The 17,998-nt window shown below is 35.6% G+C and overlaps 1 protein-coding gene across 1 annotated transcript in view; it reads left to right on the top strand.

Annotated features, from left to right (window-relative positions):
* The first annotated feature begins 363 nt into the window (after positions 1-363).
* Positions 364-17,998, top strand: part of LOC112053617 (cyclic AMP response element-binding protein A) — a 148,959-nt gene continuing 131,324 nt past the window's right edge. The window contains exon 1 of the mRNA XM_052882235.1: positions 364-775. Within this exon, the coding sequence (XP_052738195.1) occupies positions 713-775 (63 nt within the window). The 5' untranslated portion in view covers positions 364-712. The remainder of the gene's footprint in view (positions 776-17,998) is intronic.

Below are 17,998 nucleotides of genomic sequence, written 5' to 3'. Positions count from 1 at the left end.
ATCGAAAGATAATAAAGCAAATAGGTAAACTAAATTTTTAAATAACGCGAGACGCAAGTCGAACCAAATCTTGACATCTTGACTTGACCTTATCAGAGCAGAGAGGGGGAGTAAAAATATTCAAAAACGGCTCACGTAATAAATAAACGCTCCTATATGTATAGACCATGTATGTACCTATTTATCTGCATCATGAACCCACGCAAAGTAACGCCCAGATACTATTCAATATCTTCTTATCTAGACAACTGTTATCACGTTGTTGAAACTGTTTTAATACACCCCCGCACCCTGCTTACGGCAAACTTTTTACCCCCTGTCACGTTATGAATGGACGCTGGTGGGGCGGAGGGGGGAACGGTCAACGCCGCCTGCCATTCGCCGGCCGTACTCTGTCGCGTGCGGTTGTCTCTACGCTCACCAAAACATTATTCGCGTGCAGTGAGATTGCACGAAAAGTAATCAACCTTGTTTGAAAAACAAATGGCATAGTGCAACCGCTACATTATAAACTTTATTGGAAGTGAATGATTTAGTGATTTTAATATTTCAAAGAAGTATACCGTATTGACAAAGTTGTAGTGCAAGTTTGCTTCACAAGTTTACATTCCTTCTGAGTTTCGCACTTGGGGAAAGGCCTAGGAGCGTGACTAGTTCAGTGAAGTTTCTATAAAGTGCAAGTCGGAGGCCGTCGTAGGAACCCGGCCCCGACATGGAGAGCTACTTCGACATCTCCAACGACTTGAAGGATGTCTGGGACGCGGACATCGACCCGGTAAGTTGACCTTGTTATCACCGAATACTTCTAACTCTTCAACCAGCAGTGTAGACCAGAAACTTGCCTCCAGTAATTGTTTGGGAATTGGATTTTTTTATTTTATACCAGCAGTATAAACACTAGACAACCTGTTGCCTCCAGTTATCGTTCGTCCATTGGATTTTGAATCATAGAAGAAGCGTTATTATGAATTCCAGATTATTGGTAGGTTGATTAACAAACTATACCACAACTTTAGCTTTAGTAGACATAAAGTACAATTTACAGTTTACAGAGTTCTGTTGTGGTTCTGTGTTTTTGGCGTAAATTTAAGAAATCTGATCTATTAATACATGTTATCACTTAGTTATCATTTAGTTGTTTGTTGTTACCGCACAAAAATTCGCGAATGTACCATCGAATTAAAATGTCATAAGATCAAATCGAATTTCGATAACGGCATTGTGATAATGATAACAATAGGTAGGTAGGTACCTACATGATTGCAGCGCATACGCATACCTTGTTTTGTAATTACCTTGTTGCCTGCATTGCTACGGAATATCGGTAAACACTTTTTGTGTTCGGATTAATCTGATAATCATAAATTGAGGTAGAATCTTCACATAATTAGATTCTTCACGCCACGATTTGGCTGAAATAGGTTTATAGGTAGGTACCCCTGGTTGATGTGGATACTGGATAGAATGGGAAATAGCCTACTTACCTATACTAAAGCCATACTCGAGGAGTACTGTTTACTAACAAACAAATTAGAAATGAGGGTAGAAAACGCATGTCATTTCATAACTTATTTATTTTAAATTATGTATGGTTTGTTTATAAAATGTTATATAAATATATTAACCATATCTAATTGTTCTAAGCTTATTAATCAAATTTATTTTCATTAATTTAAGAAGTTAATAATTATTATTGGTGTGAAATGACTAGTGATTTATACCCTCATCTTTAATTTGTTTGTTGGTAAACAGTACTCATCAAGAAAGGCTGTAATATAAGTAAGCTATTTCTAAAAAAAAATTGAATTAAAAAATGAGATTTTTTCATTCCAATTTTTTGCAACGGTAGTACCTAGATTGGTTTCCTCTAGTGCCCCTTAAAATGTAGGAGCTAGACTTGATCACTTGATTACGAAATCTTCAAAGACCTTCTTTGGTCTTTCCGTGTGAAACTTCAAGAATGTAGTTACGGACGTAGAACTTTATTGCATTCCAAAGTTATGATTATTATTGTTGCTACTAACGATAACAACGTAAGTTGAAGCCCCAATAGCTGCACAGTAAAGGAGCCGGATACAAACGAGAGGTCATAAATTCGATTCCCGCCCGCTGCACTAATGTCTTATCCGTGAAGGGAGAATGATATACTTTTTCTAGGACTATTTATAATTGGTGGGGGAATGAGTATATTGCTCATATTATTAAAAACAAAATCTGAAGTGCGAATCTGACTCATAGGTAGGTTTAGGTTAGGTAGGTAACATTTTTGAAAATTTTCTTTTTTTTAAGTTATTATGTTTAGCTACCCACTAAATAAAATATACTTGGTCTTAAATTTATAAATGAAAATAAATTTGTTTAATAAGCTTAGAACAATTAGATATACTTAGTTAATATATTTTGAATAACATTTTATAAAAAAACGATGTAAGTAATTTAAAATAAACAAGTTATGAAATGACATACGTTTTCTACCTCCCTTTCTTATTTTTTTTAAACAATGCGCATCGTGTATGGCTTTAGTATACCCACAGCGCTGCTGGCATGACGTCCGGTAAAGTCATTGTGTGTTGATCGCGATGTGCATGACGGCTCGACTTGAAGCAAAGATCGCGACCATTACACCAGCCACTGACGATCTAGTAAGTAAGAAATCGCACACGCCTGCAGCGCTAACGGCTTGACATCCGATAAAACTGATCGTGTGTTGGTCGTCATGCACATCGCAACCAACACACGATCAGTTTTATCGGCTGTTAAGGCGTTAGCGCTGCAGGCATGCGAGATTACTTGATCGTCGGTGTCAGTTAGTTTTATTTTACCGGACGTCATGCCGGCAGCGCTGCATGTGGGTATACCGGACCGTGGGTGGCTAGCATAACTACGCAATGTCGCATGAATTAAAACTTCTATCTTTCCGTCTTTGATCGTGGATCAGCTTGTAACCTAAAGTAGATAGCCATAGTTGATCCTACAGTAAAAACACGATATCAGAGATAAAAAATAATGTTATTTATTGCGTTAATACCTACCTCACTATCAACAGGATATCGACATAGTAATGCTTTTACATTAATTGATTTCTTTTAGTTTATTATAGTTATCGTTTTAAATTTCATTTTAAAAATCATTAAATTAACACAAGGTTAACCTTGTTAATTAAATGATTTATGAAGTACAGGCTACACCCAAAAAGTATAACTGCATCGATTATATCGTACAATGATTATTTTATACTATAGATATGCTATGTGTCTAAAAAAATCAAAAAGTGATCCGCATTTAGCGACTCCACTAAGCGCACACATGCACAATTTTATGATACTTACATTATATATTTAAAGCCTCAATAGTTCAACGGTAAGAACGGTCGGACTCATCACCGGTGGGTGGTGGTTCGATTCCCGCCCTGGTCTATTGTTGTACCAACTCATACAGTCTTTCCCTTTGTTCTAGTTGGAGGGAATGGAAATATTGGTCATATTTAAAAGATATGGCAAATATTATTTAAAAAAAACATTTACTTATGTGTAAAATAGTTTTTGTTTTACACTTCCTAAAAACACAACTCGACATTGTAGACAATATTTAAGTATTAAGTGTTTAAATAACTTTCGTTGTTTATTAAGCGACTAATTGAAATTATCTCTAGTATAAAATATCATTGGTATCGTATTTATTTATTCTCTTTATTGTATCTACTATGTTTTAAAAACATCCGAAAGAACTGATAGAATGAGAAATGCGACTTAGTGAAGATCTCTTAGGATCTTAGGATTAGGACATATGCCAACAATATACTATACTAGACAATATATGAGTACCTCGGTGCCTATCTGTAATAGCCAAATAGTAACGTTAAATTCTAACATAGGAATAATTTATTCAACGAAACTGATACTGATTATCAGGCTAACTTGGACAATAAATAAAATATTATCATAAGTAAGTTATCTGTTACATTTCAAATAATACTTACCTACTGCAGTATACTGTGCCTATACCATACTCGCTGTGTACCTACTGTTTACCAACAAACAAATTAAAAATAGTCATTTCACACCTTATAATAATTATTATTAACTTGTTCTGAAATTAATCAAAATACATTTGATTAATAAGCTTAGAACAATTAGATATAGTTAATATATTTTGAATAACATTTTATAAACAAACAATACATAATTTAAATAAAATAAATAAGTTATAGTATTGCTGTAGTATATAGGCACATAAAACATATATATGTACAAGTAGTTTAAGTACCTGTAAGCTCTTTTTTATATATGTATCTCTATTTATTGTTGTACTAATGCTGTATCGTGGAGCTATCAATCTACTTATGAATAAAATACGCAACGTTTGTACTATCTGGAATCAATATTGATATCAACTGGTACAAATATGAGATAATTCCTAGGTACAAGTACTGTTAAGTAGTTTTACTATACTACCTTATATACTTTTAGATAGTTTTATTAAGAATACCGAGGTAGATACCTACGACCAGGATGCTTAAAAGCATTTCCCAGGGACCTTTTAACAATGTGTTAAATCCTTTTTGATATTTAGTTGTAGAGCTCGGGGAAGTACTACTTTGCTAATTTGCCGCTAAAAAGCATTACTGCGTTCTGGTTTGAAAGCCAGTGAATTACAGGCACACGAGGCTTATCACATACGCTTCAAGTTGATGGTCACGGATCGACATTTAGTAGGAAGTGCTCCTTACTTGGTCCTTGCAACACCTGCGAAGTGTTCTTTTGGTTTCCACTCACCATCATATGGGCTATCTACTTAGTACGTCAATAATAATTTAAAAAAAAACAACACAGAGTGTACCTACACTCTGTGTTGTTTTTTTTTATAGGTATAAATAAAGCAAATTGTGTTCATTATGCACGCTAATCCGGCACCTGTAACTCGTTTTCCCTCAAATGACGTCACATTCCAGTGATAATGGCCAGCAATCCGCCCAAATTGGGAAGTGGCTCCATTCAGAACATTCTGTTCAGAGTTGAGCGATCACCGCATAATATGTATAGCTCGCCCCAGCGCTCATTTCTTATGGTATCGTACGGTACACCGTGGTGCGACGACCTGGTGCGTTGAACCACGAGGCCCGGCGAACGTTTTTAGAGTTCCGTAGGTACCTCGTGCTCGTTAGAAGATTAGATTCTCGTTTTATCAATGTAACATTATCTTTAGGCAATCTCGGAAATGCCTAAGATTTTAGTGCTATTTGTAAAACAATCGCGGTTGATTGAAGATTGATTTCTCGACGAAACCATAGATCTTGCTTAAGACATTTTTTTTTATAAAAAGAATATTTGCCATATCTTTTTAAATATGACCAATATTCCCATTACCCCTCCAATTGTCGGGAAAGATTGTATTAGAAGTGGGTACGACAATAGACAAACGGGGCGGGGATCGAACACTACCTCTCTGTGATGAGTCCGACCGTTCCTATCGTTGAGCTACTGAGGTTTATGAACTTGCTTGCTTGGGACTAGACATCATTATATGGAGACTAATTAAATGTTAATCTTAGATGAACTCATCATCAATATCATCATCATAATTCTGTTTTAAATTACCCACTTGTCTTTGCTTGGTTGCCTCCTTTCTCCTATGAGATATAGGTACTTATGTATCCAATTTTATATCAACTATTGTATTATATCTTTTACCCTCAATTTTTAACCGATTTCAAAAAAAACAGTAGGTTATCAATTCGTCGGAATCTTTTTTTTTATGTATGTTCACCGATTATAAATATGTTTGAATAGTTTTGAATAGATCCTATTAGATTTTGTAGTTTCAATTTCTATTAGTAGACTAGCGGACGCCCGCGACTTCGTCCGCGTGGAACTCGATGTAAACTTTCAACTACTCCTACCCAACTCTACCCCTACCCTACCCTACCCCTACCCTACCCTACCCCTACCCTACCCTACCTCTACCCCTACCCTACCCCTACCTTTTCCTGAATTTTCTTTGCTATAAACCTCACAAAGCCCGAGACCTTTCCAACGAATGCAAAACCGTGGAAATCGGTTCGTGCTTTCTGGAGTTATAGCGTCAGGAAGGAAAACCCGACTTATTTTTATATAGTAAGAATATATTCGAGCATAATAAGAGGTTCATCCGATCACTTAATGGTGAACAAATTCTTAGATTAGTTGAATGTCACGCTCGCCTACACATAATATACATTTTTATTTAAGATACACATTAACCCACTTGTCTCAACGCATTACAATAAAAAGAAAGTATAAGTAGGTAATAAAAGTTAAGATTCGCTTAACATCTTGAGCGTTTTATAGCAGCATGTGCGAATGTAGGCGCAACTATAACTATTAACCACGAGTAAGTGGTAACTACAGGCACTCCGCTACATTGTGATAGTAATCGAATTTCCTTTCCGAGTGTGAACGCCGCCAGTGCCAATTCTCATTAGTTATTTTTTACACGCATCTAATTTGCTGTCATGTATTCCTAATGCTAGCCGCTCACCATCCAATAAGTGATCAGTGATATAACACACGATCAGTTTTATCGGTTGTCCTGCCGTTAGAGCTGCAGGCACATGAACTTATTGGAGAGGGCCTAGCATAATTTAGCATCGGGTTTAGCATTTTCCGTATTACTCTGTGTTTAATTCGTTCTAAGTAATATTCTGTACTGCTTCGGTTGCTTGAGTTTTGGATTTATCCCACTTCTGAAATAAAATATTCTTCTATATTTAAATGTTTTAAATGGGATTTTTCTAGACACTTTATTAATTATGTTCGGGTTTGCGTAGTCGTATGGAACCTTAATTAAGGATTAGTTTTGACAATTTATTTTTAGGTGGTAGGTAAGTTTAGATTTTAATTTTTTTTTTTTTTTGTTTAGGGGGATCTCTTTTTATTTAGGGATTTACCACTAAAACCCAGGGATGGCTACAGTCAGTTCATTTTGGTTGGCTCCGGGACCTCGCTCAAACTCGTCGGTGTCTCCGTTGCACTATGCCTCTAGTGCTCGTGTAAGAGTGAGAATTTACTTCATATTTTACTACCACGTATAGCAGCTAATGCCACTCTAAGCTGCTATCTTCCCGGTGTCGTAGATTATAAGCAGAGCACGTACCTACCCCAGATACGCGAGTTTTCTCATCTTGCTAAGCGCGGCACGGACGCGGCAGCTATGGCGTTGCAAAGGTCAAATATACAGTATCAAGGTCAAGCCCCCAGTACAACTATACAGCTCTAAATGCGATAAAGTTCGTGGAGATTAAACAATGGTACACAATATTGAATATCGAACAATATTAATACACCGATAACCGATAATACACGTGTTTTGGTACCGAGTTGCGTCACTCACGATGTTGCAGACGCGAAAAACATGTTGACACAAGTGCAGCTAGCGGTATTGTTGGGTATAATGGGCCCTCTACTGAAATACATACTGAATGATAATACCTATACTAAAGCCATAATCGAGGAGTACTGTACTAACAAACACAATATTAGAAATGAGGGTAGAAAACGCATGTTTTTTTTTATTGTTTACAAGTTAGCCCTTGACTACAATCTCACCTGATGGTAAGTGATGATGTAGTCTAAGATGGAAGCGGGCTAACTTGTAAGGTGCAGGATGAAAATCCACACCTCTTTCGGTTTCTACACGGCATCGTACCGGAACGCTAAATCGCTTAGCGATACGTCTTTGCCGGCAGGGTGGTAACTAGCCGGGGCCAAAGCCTCCCACCAGCCATACCTGGACCAATTAAGAAAATCTCAATCTGCCCAGCCGGGGATCGGAACCCAGGACCTCTGTTTTGTAAATCCACCGCGCATACCACTGCGCCACGGAGGCCGTCAAATGTCATTTCATTCCTTTTTTATTTTAAATTATGTTGTTTTATAAAATATTATTCAAAATATATTAACTATATCTAATTGTTTTAAGCTTAGTAATCAAATATTTTTCATTACTTTAAGAACGAGTTAATTATAATTATTATTAAGTGTAAAATGACTAGTGATTTATACCCTCATTTTTAATAAGTTTGCTGGTAAACAGTTCCTGGAGAATAGCTTTAGTATACATACTTACTGACTTTTTCTAACCCTCTACACAAACTAGGAACCTGTTGTACTAATTGTCAATTTTATTGATACCGAGTATTTCTAATGAGTCTTTAGATAATGAATGATAATGATAATATGTATTTAGATGTTTAGACGGCTACGTAGAAACCAAATTATTGAACCGATTTGTACGCGATGTATTTATCGAGATACGCGGCAGCGTATCAGCCTAATTCGAGCGAACGCCAGCCAGTATCTTAACATTTTGACTCCTTAATTACCCAAAATCTATTTACCATATTTATAAACATTTACTTTAATATAAAATGAACCTCATTCCTATTATACCTAGCTTGGATACTGAATAAATGGTAAGTAAGGAATTCATTTTGCCGCCACAATACTAAAATAACTGTACTTAACTAAAAGTTGTTTAATAAACTAGCGGACCCGGTCAAGCTTCGCTTTGACATTATGTTAGCCACAAACGGCCAATTACTCTCACGTTTCTGTAGCACCCACGACTATAATTGATCGTGTGTTGGTCACTGCGTACATGACTTGTATAGTATGCCGCGTGGGTACTGCCGTTTGCTTTTCAGAAACGTGAGAATAATTGACCGTCAATGGCGACCTTTAGTGCGCTTCTTCTAAAATTTCAAGAACCATTAATAAAATATGTAATTATAAATATTATAAGGATAAGCTAGTTCCTAACGGTTAGGTGGAAAATAATTATATTATCATTAAATTAAACACATGCACGAGCATAATATAGGTTAAAAATTAATTATGTATTTGGACCAAATTGTCTAAGACACATTCACCAAATTGATTTATTTCAATATCGCCAGGGTTGTCACAACTGGTTTAATTACTGAAGGCCTTGGTGATTACATTTTAAACAATTCTGTGTCAACTGACATGGTGTTGTAACACATCGTTGACCTTAAATTGACTTAATTGTAAAATTAAAGCTCTCTGTATACAAGTTACATACAGTGTTATGTAGCGACAATTACTGCATCAAACATTGTAAATGAGTACCTAAGCTCTTTACTTATGTCTATTTAATTCTATTATAGCTTTTATTTATCGTTGATCTAAATTACTTAATTATAAACTTTAAACAGGGCATAAAACTACATTAGTTATGATTTAATTTCGTATATTATATAAGTTGTAAGGTAGGTATCACAGGCTAGGCTAAACTTTAGGTAAATTTGACGGATCAATGAGTAGACTCAGAGGTCCCTAATATACCTTTAAGTAAAAAAAATCGCTCCATTAAGTTATGTTTACTAAAACAAGCTTGATTGCATTACTATCATAAAATTTAGAATTTCTCGCTGTTTTTTATTTATTGGGGCAACCCTAATCCTGTCTTGACCTCTTAATTCTATCTCCTTTTGGAGATATTATGTCTGCTTGTAATTCTATGCTCAGAAAAAAGACTTCGAAAATATTGCTGTTTCCCTAAAGCATAAGTCATAATTAGGTTTGTTGAAAAACCTCCTTTATCCCCGTTTGTTATCGAAAAGACAATACAATTTTGAACTTTGCGGGCGTATTTCGAATTTCAGTCCACCCTTAATAATCGTTGATTTAAATAAACCCTTAATAATCATAAATAATCCCCGTTATTGAGGTTCAAAAAAAAAACTGCAGGTAGGCTCGTTTTATTATTTTTATAGCATGTTTGCAACAGTCACCTCCTTTTGAGACTATTTTAGTCTCAAAATCTGTGAATGTATTTTGAATTTAAATCCACTCTTACAAATATGTTTATTAGTTAATTATGTAAGCATTAGTTTATATTCAAGTTCTTTAATTAATAGTGACTATCACTGATTTGAAAAACAGATTTTACCGAGAAGACCCTGAAAGAAACTCAGCAGTTTTTCTTTGTAAAATAATTATTTCTTCTTAAAAAACTTTAATCGTCGTGTTAATGGGGTTTTAATACGACTGTAGGTAAAACAGTAGTTTTATTTCTTACTACATACACTCGCAGAATAAAGAATAATAGGCAGATAGAGCTTACGGAACACGGCAGGGATGCAGCCATTCCAAATACAAATTTAAAAACGAATTCATTCTTGAGTCGACACAAAGCGCCACATCAGTGATTTTCAATATTATTCAAGAAAAATGGCGTCTTATGTTTTTAAAAACTGTTTACAAAAACTGAAACATATTTTTGGTAGTGGTAGTAGTAGTTTAGTATTTTTATGGGTAATTTGATTTATTAGTCTATTATGATATCAATTTACGTAATTGTTGTTAGTGTTAAATCTTGAAATACAATTATGAAAGAAAAGTTCGTATATACCGATGTCAAATAGACGCATGGCGTTTGTTTATTTTTTATGGGTTTCACCGCGCTGCTTGTATAGGCTCATTCTGTATCATTCTTTACTCCGTGACCACTACACTTACAATTTGCTCGAGATATCGTTTCGGAGTTCGTTGTAAATTTAAATTTTATAAGTGCATTTAAGTAAGCGTATTAAATCCTTTCTCCTTTCAATGCTCCGTCAAGTGTACGTGAACCGGAATACGGCTGTTCTCATTCCGTCCGTTTGCGGCTCGACAGCTAATCTGAAAAAAAAAGTTTTTTTTTATCGTTGAGTCAACGAACTGCGATCTCACCTGATGTGAAATGAATTTGGAAGGTAGGTACGCAAAGTATCCAATCAGGGTAATCAGCTAATTTATAAATCACCATATTATATTCCTGATTGGTTTTCTAGGTGGCATCGATTGATTTGGGTTCTTTTATGGTAAGGTAATTAACCACTGAACCTGGACCACATTATTCTATCGATTTGTTTATTAATAGTATATAAACTAATATATTATTTTTAGTTTTTTTGTTAAATTATTATATTAATCTAATTGTCTATTTAAAAAATATAAAATAACAAATTGACTCAAACGGGAATCGAATTAGGTTTCTCCAAAACCTTAATGTAGGGTTGTCAAATGTAGAGATCGTTTTCGGGATTCAATTCGGAATCTTCAATAATTTTGAAACCGCCCGTTGATACTAACAGAATCGTAATAACTTAGAACATCTCCCGCGTTTATGATTAGAGTTAAAAATTAGGAAAAATTGCTTTAATTTTTCATGTTGTGGACAAACGGATTTATATAATTTATGTTGTCACTTACAATTTACATGTTATATATCTAGGAGTTTCAGGTCGAGATGGTATAGTATTTTCTGTATTACTTAATAAGCTACATCATTTGCGAGTATGTTTGGACAGTGAATGTGTAAAATAGGGTGTTTGCATCCATGATATAGTTCATCATCATTATCAACTCATATTCGGCTCACTGCTGAGCTCGAGTCTCCTCTCAGAATTAGAGGGGATAGGCCAATAGTCCACCACGCTGGCCTAACGCGGATTGGCAGACTTCACACACGCAGAGAATTAAAAAAAATCTGGTATGCAGGTTTCCTCACAATGTTTTGCCTTCACCGTTTAAGACAGGTACTTAATATTTAATTTCTTAAAAGTTGGAGGTGCATGCCCCGGACCGGTTTCGAACCCACACCCTCCGGAATCGGGGGCAGAGGTCATATCCACTGGGCTATAGACTCTAATTATAGTTATAGTTAGCCAAATCAGAGTACCACATACATTGTAGAATTCGGTCGGCAACAGCGCGTGCAACCCTGCCGGTTTCGTGCCGTGTGAAAGGCGGATCGTTTGCATTCCTCTCACCGTGCCGCAAACTCACCGTGAACTCGCACGACACTGATCCCCTACTCCTTATTACTATCGGCATAAAGGCGAGAGTATAATTAAAATCAGCGGCTGGGATCGCGCGAACATATCACGAGTTTAGAGAGTCGCTCGAACAATTGTCATTCTCCATTAGCACTGTCTAGCGAGCTAGCGGCACATTTTTCTCGGCGCGGTTAATGACACCCAATTTGGGTATTTGGGCGGCGGGGAGCGTGAGTTGTGGCACGTAAGGCTTCGTAAGGCGAAATATAACTTCATAGAATGTGTTGGAAAGTATAAGGATCGTATATCAATGCTCTGTTATTTTACTTTTAGTCCAGGATATGTGGAACATTTTGACGTGACAACGTCTTATAATTCGATGAAGCTAGATGCAAACTCGAAAAAAGATGACGTCATGCGTCGTTCCCTCGCTCTAGGGTTGCCAACTTTTTTACAAGAAATAAACTATATTCTGGTCTATGAAGATTAATTTTAGAAAAACGAACATTTTTTTTTTTGATAAATACAACCATCAGTATTTTCTTATGACGTTGTCACATTCAACTATCGTCAGTAAACCGACTTTACAGACAACCGACTTTTTTTCCAAATGATTACTATTATGTTATTTTCTGGGTACTAACTGGGTTACCAGATGATAAAAATTTCTGAGCGTTGAAACGAGATAATGTAGGTACCACGCAATTTGTAACATTTCACGGAAAATTAACTTCTTCTAGGCTTTGATGTTAGGGTATACCTTAGTATACCCAAACATCAAAGCCAGAAAGACTTCTAAAAGTACTATACAAACTATACTAAACAGACTACCTACTCTGCATCTCCCAAGATATATTATGCCGGCACTTAGTTATTTAACACTGAATGTTAGGTAGGCAATTTAAAAAAGTGTTCGTTTGATCTTTTAGTTCGTAACCGCAAAATGTGGTATTGCGAATTTGCCTGCAAATTGAAATGCTAGTGATAAAATTGCATTTTCTAAAAATAATTTTCATCATCGTTGTTTAACTTGAGATTTAATAGAAATATACATTATCTATGGTGTACAGAAGGAGGATTACAATTTTTTTTATAACACTGAGTAACTTACATATATATCGAGAGGATTCGATGTGTAACTTTTACAAAAACTATTTCAATTTATTTGTTGCTAACTTTATCCCGTACCTACAACTACATGTCATTAATTAACTCAACTAAGAATTTATTTTTAAATAATAATTAGGAAAATGCTTACGTTCGGATCAGGTTACAAAATGAAGCAATTCGTATTAGTTAAGTTAGGTATAATATCTATTTTAAATTGATTCCTAATTACTTTTTATTACCCAATACTTGACTGACTACATTTTTTTTCAAATCAACAGGAAGGTTTGCAAGTTTTTACAGACTATTTGGTTCCAAATTATAGACATCATTAGAGTAAATAATGAGGTTTTCTTGAGCGGGCTATGGATCAAGTTATGACTCCGGGCATAACTTGATCCATCTGTGTGATCAAATTAGAAATGAGAAGATACGCAATAGAATCAGTCACCGACAAAGATTTTATAATGTTAGATATGTTATTAATTGTCTTTATTTCATTTATTGCCTAATTGTCTTAATTTCATTTCTTCTTTATCAACCCATATTCGGCTCACTGCTGAGCTCGAGTCTCCTCTTAGAATTAGAGGGGTTAGGCCAAATAGTTCTAAGTATACCACGCTGGCCCAATGCGGATTGGCAGACTTCACACACTCAGAGAATTAAGAAATTTCTCTGGTATGCAGGTTTCCTCACGATGTTTTTCCTTCACCGTTTGAGACACGTGGTATTTAATTTCTTAAAATGCACACAACTGAAAAGTTGGAGGTGCATGCCCCGAACCGGATTTCATTTAGTTAGTAGCTATGTTGGGTTGAGGTCCCCAAGGTTTTATAAATGGCGACCCCGTACTGGATAGCGCAGTGTTGATCCCCCATTAGTTGGACCGATGACATCAAGCGGGTTAAAGCGAGCCGCTAGATACAAGCTATAATGGTTCCTTGTTGACTAAAGTACCATAAAAATATTACTTACATTCTGAAAGGAGACTCTTTATCTTTTAGGTGCTAACAACAGGTGAAAAAAATTGACAAAAAATCGTCCAATGGCGGCGGAGTCGTCCTAATCCCATCACTTTCTTCCTAATGCAATGCAAGAGATAGCGTTATTTCCGGTTGCACCGCTATTGGTTGAAGTTTGTCTATTTCTTTTCACGATACTATTTCGTTCGTCGCATGTTTACGACAGGCGTCCACAGATCCGCATCTTTTTTTAATATGACCAACATTCCCATTCTCCTCCAATTAGTCGGGAAAGACTGTTAGGAATGGGTACGACAATAGACTAACGGAGCGGGATCGACCCACCACGTGATGAGTCCGACCGCTCTTACCGTTGAGCTATTGAGGCTAATAAATGAGGTTCGATGCGATGCGTCCAATACATACGATGCGGATTAGTGGACGCCTGCCATTAAAAATGTGAAACAACAAAGTATCTTCTTGTATAATGAATTGGTTATCATTTTATCTCACGCTGTTACGTAACTGTCATTGAGTTGATGCATTTTTAATCTTTTGTAACCTCAAACCTGCGATAATGTTAACCTGTATATAAAAAGAACACTTAAATTGTTGCCGACATCTGCCTGAAGGAGGCTGAAGGTCACATTAGCGTACTCGTAAGTAGGTACTCTGTACCCTCACTTTTTGTTTGTATTTAGACAGATGGTTTCGACGTTTTCACCTACTTCGACATTGAATTTATCATCAGAATATATATTAAGTACTTATAACAAATATTACCTACTTACCATAAAATAAACTAAAATGAGCAGCCTGACAAAGATTTTATATTATTAGACATGCCGCTAGCGCGTCGAAACTGATTGTCTTAATTTCATTTCATTTTATTCAGTAGCATACTAAGCAAGTAATTTAATATAATAATACCTAAATATTGTCTACAATGTCGAGTTGTGTGTTCAGGAAGTGTACAAACTATATACATAAATATATTGTAAATAAACACAAAATGTGTGCGCACAGTGTAGTAGTCAAATTCAGAACACTATTTGCGGTGATTTTGAAGGCATATTAGCCAGACATACTTCCTTTTTTGAAGGCAGCAGTTTCGTTAGCCATTACTCTAACCATAGGCAAAGATTCATGGCAACCCTTCACTAGAGAACCAAATACAAATGGTTGCCCTGAAGCTAAGACACTGTCGACTGGGGATTTAATTTTTAATATTATTACATATCCAGGAAAAAAGTAGGGATATAGAACATGAAAAATTATTTTACGTTATTTCTATATTATCTAAGTCAGAAACAGAGAAAGTATGATAGTTCCGCATTCTTAATTCAGCGAAAGAAGTCTAATAAAACAAGAAGTTGTTAACAGTATTTAATATACGGACGTCTCAGCGTTCTGTACAAAGTTACGTCCGACGACAAAAATGCAACTTTCACAGTCTTTCGACTCAAACCGTCGATATCGCTTCCGATTACGAGCGCCACGGTTATAAATTAAATGTATTTAAATACTAGCTGTGCTCCGCGGTTTGGAGTAAATACAGTAGGCCTAAGATTCGCACTACGAGATAAAATATAGAAAAAATATATGTTGATGTTTTCGAAAATCTATTTTTTAAATAACCTATACATAAATAAATACACAAAGTAATCTCTGTTTTTGTAACTTATATCGGTTTTACTTCTAAACTATGACTCTTGAGTCTTCTTGAGTATTTTTTGTTTCTTATGTAATTAACTTTCTTAATAATTTATAATGATTTTATTTCATAATTGAAACTTTCAAAACTATATAAATTATTACTCTCTTTTGTTGCGATGTTTTCGAGTCACTCGCTATTGGTCGACAATATGTCGTTGACACATGGTTGGCCTACGTAACATAATAACTGGCTAATTGCGTGTCGGGATACGCACTATGCTTAGAATGGTGGTTTTTGGTTAGACGACAATTTTAATCTTCCAAATTTTATTTCTACTTTGCTGTGATAGTTTTCCTTTTCCTTACTATGATTTTATTTCATGTATCCTGGATAAAAAGTTTAGCTACCACCAGATACAATTTCCCACTAGAAAAGAAGCCTACAATTAAATATTGTAGGCTTGTTCCTCTATCTGGTATTTTTTTTTACCATCTTTCATTTACATGATTGTAGAGGATTTGTTCGAGTATATTCAATAATTTAAATGTTTTAGTGCATATTTAGTTATTAAAGGTAGGTATTAAACGAGTGTATTTAAGTCCATCAAAGCAGGAAAACCATAAATATCCTCCACAAGCTTCTAGGTATTGTGCGCAGCGATCTTATAAATAAAACTTGCTTATCGTATAATCAATTCATTTAAAAAAAAATATAGGAAAAATAAACATTGCAAGTGGAAGAACGCAAGAGGAAAGGAAAGACCATGGAAGAGATAGTTGGAGTGTGTGAAAGAGGTTATGTATGTATAAGGATTAGATGATGTGTTGATAGAAAAGATAGGTCGGAGTATGCCCTACTATGGAACCCATACGGGGCCCTTAGTCATGAGCTAGTTCTTGCAACGCGGCACGATTGCGAAGATTGCGAGGGGTTGAGTGGTGGAGTGAAGGTTCCGTTACACTCTCCGACGGTTCATTAATGTCATCTTCATTAAATTCGTTGTCTTGTAAGCAAATCAAACTAACACTATCTTGTTCCGAATTTAAGTTAATTTCCAAAGAAATAGCAGTTTCCACGCTGTCGGCAGCAACCATCCATGATCCCGATTAACAATAATCATATTCAATTAATATAAATAAATAAATAATACTCACGATAGTTTAAATTCTAAAATAGAGAGTTTTCTACCACAAAATAAATACCGTCTACCGTAAAATAAATGTTTTTAGTTAGCTAGCTGAGTTTTCAACGAATTAAACCAATAAAATCAGTATATTTTGTTTTACATTTAATTGTACATTCTAATCTTAATTCGTATCTAATTGAAAAGTAAATTCCCAGTTTCGCCAAGGCTTAAGTACCTACTGGCATATCGAAATTAGTTGCACTCTGAGGAGACCACGTGTAGCTTATCAGTATAAGCTACATAGTGTGATTCGATACGTATTCCATAAAAAAAATTACATAACTCTACACTGTGGAAAATAATCGTATGACTGCAAAGGTTTTATACTACAATATATTTCATGTAGGATGGTGCGGGGGACAGTTCGTTTTACTCTTGAAAGTTTGCCGCGTTTCACGATAATAGTACGTATTACGAACGTCATACAAGCGACTGTCACCGTATCCATGCTATCTGAAAAACACTACTATATATGACACAAGCGCATCAAAGCTGAGACGAGAAATATAACGCCAAGCAATTTAGCGTTCCGTTACGATGTGTAGAAAACGAAAGGGATGTGGATTTTCATCATCTTAGATTACAGCATCACTCCATCAAGTGAGATTGTAGTCAAGGGCAAACTTGTAGAGAATAAAAATAAAAAAAAAACTTTGAATTTTTCTCAGGAAACTCAACATTAGACCAGCAATAAATAAATAAATAAAAAAGCCGTTTACATTTACATTTATAAATTACATTTCAAAAGTTGTTAGTAGTTTGTTAGCAAGTTTCCTTAAATTATGTTAGTAATATTAGTTAGTATGTTCCTCTGAAAGGGTAAATGCCTCCTCCATCTTCTTCCACAACTCCCTCCTCGTCTTTGCCAGATTTCATCCATTCATTTCCGGCTATCTGAGTGATATCAACAGCCCACCGTCTGATTGGTCTTCCCACATTTTGTTTTTCCTAATGGACCTTTCAATCATGTTGTTTCAATAGTCTATCTTTTTGTCGACATATCTTGAGATGTGGCCGGCCCATTTCCATTAAGTGTGAGTGAGTGAGACTTTAGTTTTATTCGACCAGTCCAGTATGTAAATTGAAACACTGTTATCATGTTTGGATTATAATAGTAAAAAGACCAGAACTATGTATATCTAGTACAGTCAGGTTATTAATATACCCATCGTTAGTAATAGTCTTAGCCGAGCATGATTGTGCATTAACAATGCAGTGGGCTTCCGAAGCCTGACAACCGTTTCTCTAACATGCACTTGCCTGCGCTT

This window comes from Bicyclus anynana, chromosome 6 (assembly GCF_947172395.1).
Source record: "Bicyclus anynana chromosome 6, ilBicAnyn1.1, whole genome shotgun sequence".
Taxonomy (NCBI): Eukaryota; Metazoa; Arthropoda; class Insecta; order Lepidoptera; family Nymphalidae; genus Bicyclus; species Bicyclus anynana.
The sequence above is the reverse complement of the archived record's forward strand: the minus strand, read 5'-3'. Positions and strand labels throughout refer to the sequence as shown.